Raw genomic sequence first — 15,001 nt, 5'->3', positions numbered from 1 at the left:
AAGTTCATGAGCAACTGCTTCCCCATCCGTATTTCCTGAAGCACCGCAGAAAGCGCAAGTGCTGTTGTGCCTTTTTCAGACTGGCTACAGTGTTGTGGGTCCAAGCCAGGTCGGTGGAGATCTGCAGACCAAGGAACCTGAAGCAGCCGACAGTTTCCACTGCTGTGCCCTTGATGCTGAGTGGGGAGTGACTCCCTCTGGGTCTCACTGCATCTTGTACAGTGTGCAGTTTTTTGGCTGAGGAATCATCTTCTATTTGGGCAGCTATGTAGAAATTCCTGTTTTTCTTCCCTGTTTGTTTCCCACTTTTCTCCTTTCATTGTTGTTGGTTTTTAGTCAGAAGTATTAAAACAAGTAAACAACAGAATTCAGTAGTGACACAATCCTAACTGATGATCGTGGTTAGTCACTCTTCCTAGAACCTGTATACATGACACCCATTGACAAGGAACTAAAAGTAATTGAGAAACAGTATGTCACACACACATTTTTAATGACAAACATTTCTTACGAAACAAATTCAGAGAAATTAGTGAGTCCATGAGGATGTGGTCTTATCGTCTATTTGGAGAATCAAACAAAAGTTCAGAGGGAGGTCGGATGTGCTGGCTTGCACATCTCATTTCCACAACCCTGCCTTAGCTGCATCTTTGCAGCTCCCTGACTTATCCTTCGTTAGAAGAAATGTTCTGGCCTCCCCTGTCCTGTGGGTTGGTGCAGTTCTCTAAGGGGACTGGGCCCAGAAGCCAGACTCTTGCTAAAGTTCAAGTCTTCCCTCAACTTTCCTGCCACTGAAGGTAACAACCGAAGATATCGGCTTCCCAAGAGCAACAGACCCTCCCCAGAACAGCCTGCTCTCCACCACGACATGCAGTCTGGAGCTTCGTTTCGCTTGACTTCAGATAATGCGTCTCGGAGAAAAGGTCAAGCTAAACAGGAAGAAAATCTTCCTTCCTCTAACTGCAGAAACACAGTGCGCTTTGCCTGGAGATCTGGTGCAGCCTCTTCCGTGACCAGATGTCACAGTACTGTTCCAGGCCATGAGACCTAGTCTGAAGAGCAGGTGCCTGGGCTCTGTGTACTTGTGAACACTCACCAGAGTGAGACCCCCTGTGGTCCCGAGGGAGAAAGGCAAGAGAGACCAGCTTCACCCTAGACCAGGAGTTGGCAACCTGACCAGGTGGTGGAACAGCTGTCAAATAGCTCTTTCCTGGACACTCCACTCAAATAGCCTTACAGGTAACTGGGATCCCCTCCATCACCACCACCGGTGTGCAGCCCCACCTGGATGATGCTCCAGTACTCTCACCACACACCAGCTCTCAGTGGGGAGGAGAGCAGAGTGATGAAGCCAGTTCAGAGTGGGGGGTTATTAGGAGTTCATGATCGGAAAAGACCAGGGGGAAACTTGGCTAGGACACCAGAAACACCCCACTCTTTTTGAGAAACACTCTGGGAATTTTAATGACCACAGAGAGTCAGGACCTCGGTTTGACGTCTCATCCAAACGACGGCACCTCTTTACAGTACAGTGTCCCTGTCACTATACTGGGGCATTAAGACCCACACAGGCCGTAGAATGAGCGCCCCCTATTGGCCCCACTAACACCTCTTCCAGCAGCAACCTTAGCTTTCCCAGGAGTCTCCCATCCAGCTACTGATCAGGCTCACACCTGCTGAGCTTCAGTGGGGTTGTCGGTTGTGAGCTGCAGTGTGATATGGCTGCTGGCTTGTCAATAGTTAGGTCAATAATGATCTGATTTGGGTCACTACAAGCCCACCTGGATCAAAAACCTATAGATCTCCAGCATTGGCAATCCTTGCTTTGGGACCTTCCTGCCACTGACATTAATATAAGTTTTCTTAGACCATACACGCCAATCTGGACCTCACAGGACTGGACATTCACTTATTAAGTCACCTCCAGTCTAGAACTGCCCTAGCAACAGACCTCCTATTATGGATAGGCAATTAGACACTCTAAACCACATACAATACATCTAATATGTTTCATTGCTACAGTTTTTCTTTGTTATTGTTATAGCTGTTATTATACTTCCTGGCTTTTGGTACCGTTGTTGAACTCTGACCTCCGAGCAGGAAGGCAGTAGTTTCGAATCCCAGCTGGGGCATTGCCGTTGTACCCCTGAGCAGGGCCCTTCACCCTGTAGAAAGCTCCAGTAAAATGTCCAGCTGTAGCCGTCCAGTGTCCACTAACACACAAACATTTGGGGAACAGAATCTGGTTTCTGCTAGGTCTTGGTTCAAGTTAATGGTTCAACCACTTGAAGGAAAGGGTTAGGAGCATATTGGAGCTCTTAGCTGTAGTTGGGCTGAGAAACTGCCTGAGGAGTAACAGAAGCTATCAGATAAGATTTGCGGAGCTGAAATTGTGCCGGACTTAAAAAGAATGTGGAAGGACTGGTGGGGGGTGGATATCTGGAGTTGTAAATAAGCTGTCTTTGTTCTGCAATACCTCTGCTTAATGCCTTACTGCACAAGTATGTTAACTAATAACTATTCCCTTGGAGTGTCACCACTCCTCAAGAAACGCTTCCTCCTCTGTGCTTGTTTTTTGTGTAAATGCTTGACCATACAGTATGAAGGGGAAAGTCTCAGCTTGTAGTTTGAATTGACTCCGGCTCCTGTGGCCAACAATTTCTGTTTGCGTACATAAGAAATTCACTGTGCCTTTCTCGCAGTGAACCTGACTGAGAGTGTGCATTTTCTACACGCTCATGGTGAGTCACTCAAAAGGGAGCCTGCAGACGCAGTCCTCGTGCGTGGAGCTAAAAGCGATGCAGAACCGGCACGCCTCACACCTGGATTCTCTAGAACATGCCTCCTCCGCATGACACACTTCTCAGAAAACACATTTATGGAAATGGGTGAGTGAGAGAGTGGGCAGGGAGATCTCCTATAAAGCCACAACGATGCAGAGAAGAAACACTGTCACAACTTGTGATATCCCCCCGCCTGCCACCACCGCCAACCGGAGAGAGAAAGACGCAGAGATGGCCAAAGTGTTTGTCTATTACACCGGCGGGACTGTTGGCATGGTACCAGGGCCAGATGGTAAGAGGGCGCACATCTCTGCTTCAGTCTTGTGTACTTGTGTACCGCACTAACGACAACTTGACCTTGTTCCTAAGCTGTGTTTTTGTTCTTGTTTGTTATTGTCATTTTCGTTGTTTTGTTGATATCGTTGTTTGTGTTCTTACCAGTCTTGTCGTTGTGTTTCTGCTTGTTCTTGTTTGTCATTGCTGTTCTCACTAGCTTTTTGTTATTTTTTTTGTAATTGTCCAACTTTCTGTTGTTCTTGTTGTTTTTTTGGTCACCCTTTCTATTTTTATTGTGCTTCTTTCCGTTGACCTGGGGGTTTTTTGTAATGGTTTCAATTTTTCTTGTTTTGTGGTTTCATACTGTTTCTTTGGAATAGTTCTTATTTTTCTTGATCTGATTTCTGTTGTTGTCCTGTTTCCTAATGTTGTTTTTCTGGTTGTTTCTGTTTCTATTGCTGTTCTTTTTGTCATTTTCTTTGACTTCGGAGTTTCTTTCTCTTTTTATTGTCGTCCCTTCCATGATTTTTTTGTCGTGTTGCACTGTTTTCTAAGTGTTTCTTTTCCTTGATGTGATGTCTCTAGTTGTGTTGACTGTTACTCTTGTTGTAATAGTATTGTCACCTACTTGCTGCGAGCTTGTTGGGTTCCAATCCTGCAACAGTGAGCACCACTACCCCCGAGCGGGAGGCTTCACTCGGAGCTCCAGGACTCTACTCTGCTGGTGTCAGGCCCTGACAGTATAGCATAGCCTGCTATTGCAATTGCTACAGCTATTGCATTAGAAATGGACTAATGAGCATTACCTTTTCTCCACTGGCAGTATTCAGCAAGCCAATAGCAAATTAGGGAAGGAGCAGTGCAGAGATGCAAGACGTCACAGTGAAGGTTGGAGATGAGTTTTAATTTGTGACAAAAAGGCTATTTCAGGATTAACACTGAAGAAGACACACACAAGGTGTATCACCCTCCCAGGGTCCTTCCTTTCCTGTGCATTTTGTCTTTGATATCAATATATTACTCTATGCACTACTATTTGTATCTGCAAGTTTGTAATTTCCCAATTGAAGTCTTGCATATCTCATACTTCCCCCTCTATTTATTACTCAACTACCTTTTTACTAAGTCTCTCAACTGCACACTTCCTTAATGTCTTATCATTTACGAGACGAAACTTTCTTAAACGTCTTTGTTTGGTGAAACGGAACTGATATTTTGCCAGCTAAACATATTCAGCCCCGTTCTAACACACAAGATAAATAGACACAAATGCCAGACACCAGAGCTCTGGAACCACACAAGCATTAATTGTGTACCTTTAAATTTGGTTTTACTTTAACTGAAACGGATTCATGACCTGCAGTATGATTTATAAATGAGGTAATCCCATCCTTAGTGAAGAAATTTATATTTGTTTATCTAATTATTAAAGTTACTATGCCTCTTTCAGTATCTTGCTTGGACACAGCTAACACATTGTTATTGTCGCTCTGAGGTTTTTGCCTTTTGCAGGTCCTCTCACTGACCTGACACATTGTGATCCCATATCTAAACCCTTTTTAATATTTGAATGATTTTTCTAGCATTTTATTGGGCCATTTCTTATCTCCTTAATTTTTAGACATTTTATATAAGTTTTATATAATTTCCTCCTGCCCAGTTTAGCACCAATTTGCCCTTTGGAGACTATATTATTGTCACAAACAGTTCTTTCCGGGCCCTATGCAGATGACACAATCCGGATTAGTGAGGAAACACTGGGGAGACAGTCATGCAGGAGAGGGTAAGGAGACAGGGGGTGTGTCCAAGGGGTGCAGGTGTCCAGGGGGAGTGAGTCCGGGGCGAACGTTCCATGAAAAATTCCAAACGGATAATCCAAGACAGAAGGTAGAGTCCAAGGCTAGGGGATCCATCCAGAGAATAAAACCATGAACCGGGTCGGGACCGGCGGGGCGGGGAAACAGGAACAGAAGGTTAAAAGCATAACGGAGCCAGACGCAGATGGACCCTAGGCTCTCACAAAGCAGAATTCAATGAGGAACCAGGAGTGGAGTCTGCGTCTGGCTTTTAAGGGGGAACGGAAATAGGGAACAGGTGCAGGTAATGGGAGAAAACAAGGAAGGGCTGGAGGGCCCTTAAGAGGAGGGGTTAGCGATCGTGACAATTATATACAGTAGTTTTAAATGCTGTTTGTTCGGTTTGCCCTGCACGTCTTAAACCTGTACACACCCATCTCTGGACGTCAGGCTATAATTCTTTTAATTGATCAGCTTTTGCCCAGCATGCAGTTGAAGATTGCTTAGGTCTTATATTCCCTAATTCCCTTTTTACTGAAAACTGTCAGATCTATAACTTGACTTCAACTAGCCTCAGCAGTCATGCCTAATTTGTAGCGGGACAGCTTATTTTTCCTTTCTCTATTTTTCTATTTCTTCACAATCCACTGTACACAATCTCATTTCCATGTACGGCACTTCATCTTCCATATATTCTTTGTTTACAAATCCTCAACATCTACTCTTATCTCTCCTACTAATGATTGTATTTCTGCCTGTTTCAATTCATGATATGTGTTATAATAATATTTCCGTACACTCTCACCACACCCCAGCTCTCAGTGGGGAGGAGAGTAGAGTGATGAAGCCAGTTGAGAGATGGGGATTATTAGGAGGCCATGATGGGTAAAGACCAGGGGGAAATTTTGCCAGGACACGGGGGTAACACCCCTACTCTTTTCAAGAAACAGGATTCTTTTAATGAGAAACAGTATTGTGCCGAGGAGCCAAGTGTGGCATCTAAAGAAGGCTCCACAGCCAAAACGTTGTGTTTTCTTTCTTTTATTTTCAGCAGGGAATAAACCTATTACTTGTTCTTTTATTTATTGTTTGGCTGCCTCTTTTCCAAGCAGCACTGAAATACACAGGGACATCATCCGTATAGTTCTGAGATAAACCTATCAGTTCTTAGTATTAATTCCAGCCTCCACATGGCCTATGAGAGGGTAGTATTTAATCTGTGACAGAAATGTCTACTTACCCTCAACTGGGGATAGGAATCGGACAAGCAACCAAAATCACACAGATGTATCCTGCTGTCTACGCCAAAATGTAGAGCTGCAAGAAATCACAGTGCAGGTCAGTGAAGATCGGAGATGAATTTTGATTTGGGACACAATAGTCCATTACAGGAGAACACTGAGAGAAGACACACACAAGGTATATCCCCCACAATGTCCTGAACTCCAACAGTGTTACAGAGAGTTCTATAGTCTGACTACAGCCATGCTCACCCCATATTATTACCATGAATGGCGGTTTATGGGAGACCATTACCAATCGTACTGGACTCATAGAACATACTTCCACTTATGGCCCAGTGGCTGTTCCTTAAAATGTTACTTCTGCGTTTCAGTTATTTCTGACCTGTCACATACAGCAGGTGCCTGCTTAGAGAGCACTCAAGCCACGTCTGGGAGTAATGATCCAGATTTCTACAGCAGCTACCTGATGTTGTAGGTTCAGGGTTCTGGTCTTCAGGCAGGGGATCTGTGTTGCCAGCATGTTAGCTTGTGGTCTAACAAATGGTTAGTGGTTCAAGTGGTTCAAATCATCAAATGCTCGAGAGTTAAATGGGTCTCGTTAGATCTTAATTGGCTAATTTCACCCTTTTCCCAGGGATAATGTTATGGGTACTTGTCAGGTCCAGGAAAAGCTGCAGGATTAGGGGAAGCCCTGGTGATGTTGTGCAGGTGGGACTGGATCCCCAGCGAGGAGTGTAAAAGCTCAGCCATTCACAGTAATTTGCTGCCATTGCTGTGCTGAGCAGCTGTCTAGGAGGAACATTGCTGGGAGATCAGTAGACATGTAGGCATGGACACACTAGGTTGAGTTCTTTACTGAGCTGGAATAGAGTTGCTTCTTTAAGAACCTTTTGCAAGTTATTTGCTGTCTACTGGAAAGTTGGGCATGTGAGTGCTACATCACTGCATTGCTGGGGTTAAAAAAGTGGTTAAGAGTGGTTAAAGGTTAAATGATATTTCATATCTGAAGACGGTTGTAGAGGGCGAAATCGGTCTGCTGTTGGGTCAGATCAGGGTTCATTTGTGGAACCGAGAGCGCAGCAGGGTGGAAAACGACTCCCAGGGTGAACCCCAACCCCACTGTCGCTGGCGTCAGACCAGGCTGGGGTTACAGGCCAGTGCTCCTGTCTCCTGTGTCCCAGGGGAACATCCAGCCAAGAAGGGCGATTTCACCAAGGAGCTCCGCAGACATCCCGAGCTCTTCTACAAGAAGGATGGGGGCTGGTTTCTGCTGCCGTAAGACATTGTTAACATTACAATAATACTGTTAGAGATTACAGCTCCCTAACAAGGATACAAATGCTTATTCTCTATTACTGATATCAAGCTAAATTAAATGCAAGGCTATTTTATATTTTGGGGGCTGGAAAGAGTCAGCATTGATGAGTGCATTTCAAACCACAATAAAAGTTAAAATGTGTTGTGTAAAACCTCCAATTTACATAAACAAATAGATGAAATTTCCAGGTGTGAGCAGCACCATGTTCTGCGATTCAGAATGAGGCAACAACACTTCTGGTGAGGCGAAGCGGAATTATGAAGCAGGATTACGAATCCATCTCTTTTAATCCAATAGAAATATTGCTCTTGACTTCAAGACGGTTTAACCAACAGGTATTACTTATTTGTTAACCCTGCACGCAGGTCACATTGGATCATTTCTGTGGTGAGGTTTCTGCTGCACAACTTGTACTTATTTGCTCATACATCCCAGTATAATAGTCATTATAGTCACTAGTGAGCAGGAAGGGCCTCATTATGTCACAATTTGTTCATGTTGTTGCAAAGATTTAATAACTCGTCTGATATATGGGGACTGTGGTTATCCTTTAAATAGCATTGCAGGCCCTTGTCCTACAATGGTACTACAGTTTACTGCAGGAATATGATTACATCATCATGATGATCAATGTTGTCTTTGTTACTGGTAGTCACATGGAATGGCCATTAGTGATGTTCATTATCATTTTTTCTCCTTCTCGTTACAGTCCTTTGGCCACAGATGACTGTCCTGCAAAACTCCAGGTTTCTTATAAAGTGGAAGAGGAAGACAACCCCATTGATTCTTCCAAGATGACTCCCAATCTCTGGGTTTATTTTGCCAACAAAATCAAGGTAACCCCATTCTAATACCCTCCTGTCACCCTCTACTCCCAAATACACACACACACACACACACACACACACACACACTACTTCCGTGCCTTCAGGTATGTCTTTATTGCTTTACTGACCCCTAAAAACAGTTTTTCAGAATGTACTCCGAGAGTGCTGTCTGGAAAAGCTGTGCAATGAGTGATTTGTAGAACCAATGATGGTACTACAGCTAGTAAACTGAAATTTCCTACACTTTTATCTACCTGGTAGATCAGTCAGCCCTAAACACGTCAGAACATAGACACTCTCACACCTGACTGTACTGTAGACACTACTAGTGTCACTGCTGTCTCTCCTTTCACACACACACTGTCATACCTGACTGTACTGTAGACACTGCTAGTGTCACTACTGTCCCTGTCCTCTCACAGTCACCCTGAACTCACCAGCACACACACACACTGTCACACCTGACTGTACTGCAGACACTACTAGTGTCACTGCTGTCCCTGTCCTGTGTGTTATTCTCAGTGGAGACACTGCAGCACTGTAGTTTAGCAGGTGTCAGACTATGGACTTATGTAGCCAGATTCTCCAGGTCCCTTGACCTCTGCCCCTGCCGGTGTCATCTCTCCTGCAGGAAAATGCAGAGGAGTATGATGGGTTTGTCCTCCTCCACGGCACGGACACGCTAGCCTACACCTCCTCCGCTCTGTCCTTCCTGCTGCGGGAGCTGAAGAAGCCGGTGGTGGTGACAGGAGCCCAGGTAAGAAAGCTCAGTTTGGGGTATGTATCATATGTGTCTGAAAATTCCCTTCCTGCCTGAGGGCTAGAGATGGGCCTTCACTGGCATAAACCGAGCAATGAATGTGTTTGGAAGGGATACCACAAGACTCCCCTCCCGCTTCCCCCACCTGGCACTTGAGAACGGAAATTATAAACCCCTTGTTCTACCTATAAAATGAAAAGAAAATGATGGCAGAGGATTACCACTTTATATTCCTCAGAATTAACTTTCACAAGCACTTTGTTGGCAATACTGTCGCTGTCACGTGGTGAGAAAACCATTCTGCAGGTGTTCTGGGGCTCAGTTCAGGTCTGGGGTTAGTTTAGGACCTGTAACATTGCGAAAGCCAAAATTATGGTTGGACCCTCTGCGGTGATCGGTTTAACCTGAGGAACAGGTTTTTAATGAAAGCCAGGTGTACTTATTCAAAGGGAGTATCCAAAGTCGTAGCCGTAGAAAACTCGAGTCAGTAAGCCGGAGGATCAGGAAGCAAAACGCGGACAGGAAGCAAGGAATCTCTAAAGCAGGGAGCTTCAGTGGGGAAGCCAATACTGAGCACTGAGATGGTGTGAACGTACTCTGGCGCGGTGGTGACTGATTGGATGATCAGTTCATTCATCTGCGCGGGAATGAGAAGGGGCTTGTGTCTGATGGCGTGTGGCTGTGACAGGACCATGACATGAGGTCAGTCAGTCAGAAGAGCCAGACGAGTGTGTCCAGCTCACCTGCTGTTTCTCCCGTGTGCTTGTACCCTTAAATCCGGGCAGAGGTCCCTGTTCGAGCCCCGCAGCGATGCCGTGGAGAACATCCTGGGGGCGCTGTTGATCGCAGGCGGATACTGCCGTGACCCCGCACTACAGCTGGTGAGAGGAACGGTGTCTCTCCTCCACACTCTTCTCTTTATTTCTCTTCCTTCCCAGACTTCCACTGGCACTTTCTGCCCTTTGGAGCTCCATTTTCTCTCCTTCTGGGCACGATTATTGATTCTCAACATACCCGCCCCACCCAGTTTGGGATTGGCAGAAGTTTAAGACTCTGCCGTAGGGCTGGGCTGCATCCCCCTGCGCCCGCGTGGTTAGAAAGAGGAGCCGCTGCACTTTCCCGTGTTTGTTGAATCTGTTTTCCCTCCCCTACAGGTGTCCGTGTTCTTCAACCACCGGCTCTTCCAAGGGAACCGCGTGACCAAGTACGACTGCGACGCCTTCGACGCCTTCAACTCCCCCAACGTGGAGCCGCTGGTGGAGATGGGGGTCACCATCAAGGGTGAGAGTTACCGAGGCCCCTGTGTGGCGGGGGACGCGGGCTGAACCTCTTAGCTCACACAGCGTCTTGGCAGAGGCGTTTTCCAGCTCTGCCTCGAGTAATGGAGCGTCACATACAGCAACCCCTCTGTTTAACCGACTTATGGGTGGAAAGAGTGTCTGTTATTGCTGAACGTCCATTTAATCACAAATTTATTTTTTTCTGCCCCAAACCATACCATTATATGAAACAATATAGATACATACTGCATATGCATGAGTCTGAAGAGGGTCATTGGGTTGACTAGGTCAGTGGCACAGTGGCTGGCATTGCTATCTTGCAGTGCTGGGGCCCTGGGCTTAATGCCAGACCTGGAGGGCTATTTGAGTGGAGATTGCAGGTTCTCTCTGTATGGATTTTCTTCACTTTCCTCCCACAGTCCAAAGACATACTTGTAGATTAAATTGGCTTCTGGGAAAATGGGCCCTGGTGTGACTGTGTTTGTATCTGTGGCTGCCCTGCTCTGGACTGGCACCACATCCAGGGTGTAACTTGATTTGTGCCTGTTGCTTACTGGGATAGGTTCTGGCCACCTCCATGACCCTGAATTGGAAGGAATAGTTAGAGACTGGATGCATACCAGTGCCATTAAGGGTTCGAAATACTACTTTTGACCAATAAGAGTTGGAACATAACTAATGAAAAAGTTGCAAATGGCAAGAAGAAATTCTACACTTAGGCCAATTAAGTTAATTTGTCTCATTCATCCATCTCTTTTTCCAACAGCGCATTTTACAGCTTATTATAGACATCAGCTGCCCTTTGTCTAAAGAATTACTTCAGTCTTAAATTAACTTCCTCTTCATTTCCAAGCTTATATTAGATTCTTTGTCTCATTGTTGATGGTGAAATAGTCTGCTGGGTTTGCTTTCTCAGCACTTTTTAGGATTTGATTATTTGTCAATTTGATCTTTTCTTCAACAAAGGTCACATCGGGGGGAAGGACTGTCTGTGCAAGACATAGAGTGGACGAGCAACATTAGTTCCTGAATCTATTCGGACTCTGCCTGAGGTTCCCTCTAACCCATCAAACGGATTTGTTTTTTTCCTGCGATATCCAGGATATCAATAATAATATCCTAGAACGGTTTTATTCCACAACCACAACCTCTCCCAACTGTCTGCCTGTCTGTGTTGCAGTGAATGCCAGGCCCTTCCCAGTTCCGAACAATTGGCTGCCCATTTGTGACTGGGATTCACTTCCAGATGTTCGGATCTTGCGTCTTTTCCCTGGGATCACTGAGAATTACGTGAGTGTAGATGCACATTTTTTGACGGAGTGATGGAGATCCATATACCTAACCTCTTTGCCACTTTTCGGCCAGCCCTTGTTTCCTTCTGCCCCTAGTACAGATACACTTTCAGAATTAGTTCACGTAGGGAGCTGCAGAGGAACGGTTTATTCCCTGCTGAAAAGAGAAGAAAAGAACCAACGTTTTGGCTGTGGAGACACACCTGAAGAAGACTCCACAGCCAAAACGTTGTTACTTTTCTTCTCTTTTCAGCAGGGAATAAACCCTTATTTGTTCCTTTACACATTCAGAATGTTGCACAATAGGCCAGAGTTACTGCATCGTCGGGCAAAGTTCACAGTCTGCAGTAGCAAAGTTTAAAAGGGAACTGCAATGCTACAGTACTTTTATATTTCTGGATTCTAAAGTAATCAGAAATGGTAAGTGCTTTTCAAACCACAATAAACATAAAACAAAAACAGAAACTTGTTCAACTTCCAATTTACATCACAAAATAGACAAAACCTCCAGGAATGCGCAGTGCCATGTTCTGCCATTCAGAACATGGCAGCACAACCAAACTTCTGGTGACGCCTTTCAGTCTTTATTACATTGTAAATAAGCAGGCTTGTGAATACATCTCTTTTAATCCAATAGAAGTATTGCTCTCAACTCTGTGCTGTTCGTGCCGATAAAAAATGCATAATTACTTGATAACTGATAACTTGATCACATACGATCATTTCTGCAGTGAAATGTTTGCTACACAACCTGGAATTATTTACTTGTAAATCGCATTACATGAGCCATTATAGTGACTAATGAGCAGGAAGGGCTGCATCACATCGCAATTCACGGGAATTCTCGCTCTTGCCCATGGCAAGACCAGGGGTTTTTCGACAACAATGGCGACCATACAGTACTTTCACAAGGTTCACAATTTTGTACTTAATTCGAAATTTGTAAATGTTTTCTATACCATCAATACATTTATTTTATCAAGATTTAAAACCGGTCTGAGAAATTGGGTTCCCCTTTGAGGAGAAGTAATGCCCTCTTATAATGTACTGGAGACCTGTCTTTGGGTTGTGCAATGTGACAATCGCAGAATTGTATATTTATGGTGTAAAGTAAGTCAGCCTGTCTTGCAGGTGAAGTGTGTCCTGGCTGGCGACGGAGGGGTGATTCTGGAGACTTACGGTAGTGGGAACGCCCCGGACGATGACTGGTTCATCGACGCCCTGAAAGCAGCGACGGACAGAGGGGTCCTCATCCTCAACTGCACGCAGGTCTACAAGGGCTCCGTGCGCCCCATCTACGAGACTGGAACGGTACGACTCCCAGCTGTCTCTTGGTGTCTTTGGCGTAACCCCTTCTAACTGCTTCTGTCTCACTAATTCTGCATGTACAAGATTTCACTTTCAGTATGTCTGTAGTAAGTCCACTTCCTCTTTCTCCATGTGTCCATCTCCCTATTGCTCCCTGCGTTTCTCTTTGTCCATATGTCAGTGTCCCTATTGGTCCCGCCATTTCGCTTTGTCCATGCGTCCACACCCACATTGGTCCCCGTTTCTCATTTCTGTGTGTCAGTGTCCCTATCAGTCCCCGTTTCTCTTTGTCCAAGTGTCCGTGTCCCTATTAGTCCCTCTGTTTCTTTCTCTCAGGGTCTGGAGAAGGCAGGTGTCCTGTCTGGATTTGACATCACCCCCGAAGCTGCGCTGACCAAGATGCTGTGGTGTCTGCGTGTGACCCAAGATAAAACGGAACGCAAGGAGGTTAGAACTGCCCTCTGGTGGGGTGCACAGCCCCATCGACACTCCACCAAGCCCTCGCTTAAGGCAGTGAGAATCGCACACTACAGCACATCCTGAATGGCTCCAAGAAAAGTGTGTTTTGGAAGAAAGTGTGTAAACAGCTAAAACGATCTTGTTCATACAATCAATGTCATAACCTCCCTCAATGGGATTGACTTCATTTGAGGTGAGGGGGGTGAAGAAAACACTAGTGCCCACCGAACACCAACGGGACTTTTTTGTCTCTCCATCCATCCATTTTTTTTTCCAATTGCTTCATCCAGTGCAGGGGCGAGAGGGAGCCAGAGCCCACCCCAGCAAACAAACGGCACAAGGCAGGGTACACCCCGGGCAGAACACCCGTCTATTGCAGGGCAAACGCACACTCTCACTGGGGGGAATTTGCCTAGAAGCCAGTGAACCTACCAGCCTGTCTCTGGTCTGTGGGAGGAAAGCAGAGCAGCCAGAGGCAAAACCCACAGAAACATGGGGAGAACAAACGCGCTCCATTAACTGAACTGAACCTGGGGCCCCAGCCTGCAGGGCCGCAATGCCAACCACTGCGTCACCGTGCCACCCCAGGTCTCCTTAAAGTTCCCCCCTTAGTTCAACTGCTCTGCTGTGCAGGGGGTCCTCTTCTCTACCTAAAGTCCCTGACAGAGACTTACGTCACATGGGGGGAAACTGCTTCTCCAGCATATTGAAGTATAGCTATTATTTCAATATATACTAAGCATTTTCTCATGCAGGAAACTTTGGTGGAAAATGTATTACAATCTCTGTGTATCCACAGATAATGAAGAACAGCATCTGTGGAGAGATGACGATCATTGAATAGGAGCAAAAGGTAAGGGTGAAAACCTAAGGCCCCTCCAATACTGCCCTCTACTAGGAACAAGAAACACTAGCAGATGAAAAATTGTCTATATACTAGATAGATCACTTTATTGACCATTTACAATTTCTTGCATTAGGAATTTGTCTTTTTGCAGACCCCAGCTTGCTCTCCATGAGACACACAGACAGGGAGAGAAGCTTGGGATCAGAGCACAGGGTCAGCCATTTATACGGCATCCCTGGAGCAGCTGGGGTTAAGGGCCTTGCTCAGGGGCCCCACGGAGTAGGATTCCTCTGCTGGTCGCGAGATTTGAACCGGCAACCTTCCAGCCACAGGCGCAGATCCTTAGCCTTAGTGTCACTGCTCCGCCCCAGTCATACCGACAAAGGATACAATAAGGAAATGAGCAAAGGAAAGGAGAAATGCATCATTTCAGTCTCTGCTGCGTGAGGGCAGAGTGCTGAAGCTCAGAAACTGCTACAGGGTTGAGATCGGTTACCATTTGACCTTTTAAGGAGCTGCAAGCAAATTTCTAAACACCCCAGCAGTAAAAAAATAAAATAATAATTCAATGATATCTTGATACGGAGCTCAATTTCTACCTGACCTGGCTCTTGTTCTGCAGGGAAGGACAGATGTCCACCATGAAGTCTCAACACCAGACCCCTGCCTCTCCACAACTCATCTCTGTCACTGCGTCTCCTGCCCTCTCCATCATCACCTTTCGCTTTCTTCTCCTGTCCCGCTGTTGCCTTCACTTTCGAGAAAACCCCCTTCACCGAAGGATCGGAATAAAAACACTCCCAGAAGCACA

General features: G+C 45.7%; 1 protein-coding gene across 1 annotated transcript; it reads left to right on the top strand.

Annotated features, from left to right (window-relative positions):
* Positions 1–2,717: 2,717 nt before the first annotated feature.
* LOC148660065 (uncharacterized) lies at positions 2,718–15,001 on the top strand. Its single transcript, XM_088634062.1, has 11 exons — positions 2,718–3,075; positions 7,281–7,374; positions 8,127–8,253; positions 8,876–9,001; positions 9,790–9,885; positions 10,159–10,285; positions 11,465–11,574; positions 12,708–12,887; positions 13,221–13,331; positions 14,143–14,196; positions 14,813–15,001. Exons 1-10 carry the CDS (start codon positions 2,934–2,936, stop codon positions 14,185–14,187), a joined length of 1,158 nt encoding a protein of 385 aa, XP_088490188.1. The 5' UTR covers positions 2,718–2,933; the 3' UTR covers positions 14,188–14,196; positions 14,813–15,001.

This window comes from Lepisosteus platostomus, chromosome 6, assembly GCF_059453375.1.
Source record: "Lepisosteus platostomus isolate fLepPlt1 chromosome 6, fLepPlt1.hap1, whole genome shotgun sequence".
In the NCBI taxonomy this organism is placed as follows: Eukaryota; Metazoa; Chordata; class Actinopteri; order Semionotiformes; family Lepisosteidae; genus Lepisosteus; species Lepisosteus platostomus.
The sequence above is the reverse complement of the archived record's forward strand: the minus strand, read 5'-3'. Positions and strand labels throughout refer to the sequence as shown.

What these genes read in the sequence shown, in the direction of transcription:
- LOC148660065 (XM_088634062.1), top strand. Translation starts at nt 2,934, where the DNA reads ATGCAGAGAAGAAACACTGTCACAACTTGTGATATCCCCCCGCCTGCC. An exon ending in TGGTGGTGACAGGAGCCCAG is followed by an intron (nt 9,002 to 9,789) that starts GTAAGAAAGCTC and finishes AAATCCGGGCAG; the next exon opens with AGGTCCCTGTTCGAGCCCCG. An exon ending in CTGGGATCACTGAGAATTAC is followed by an intron (nt 11,575 to 12,707) that starts GTGAGTGTAGAT and finishes CCTGTCTTGCAG; the next exon opens with GTGAAGTGTGTCCTGGCTGG.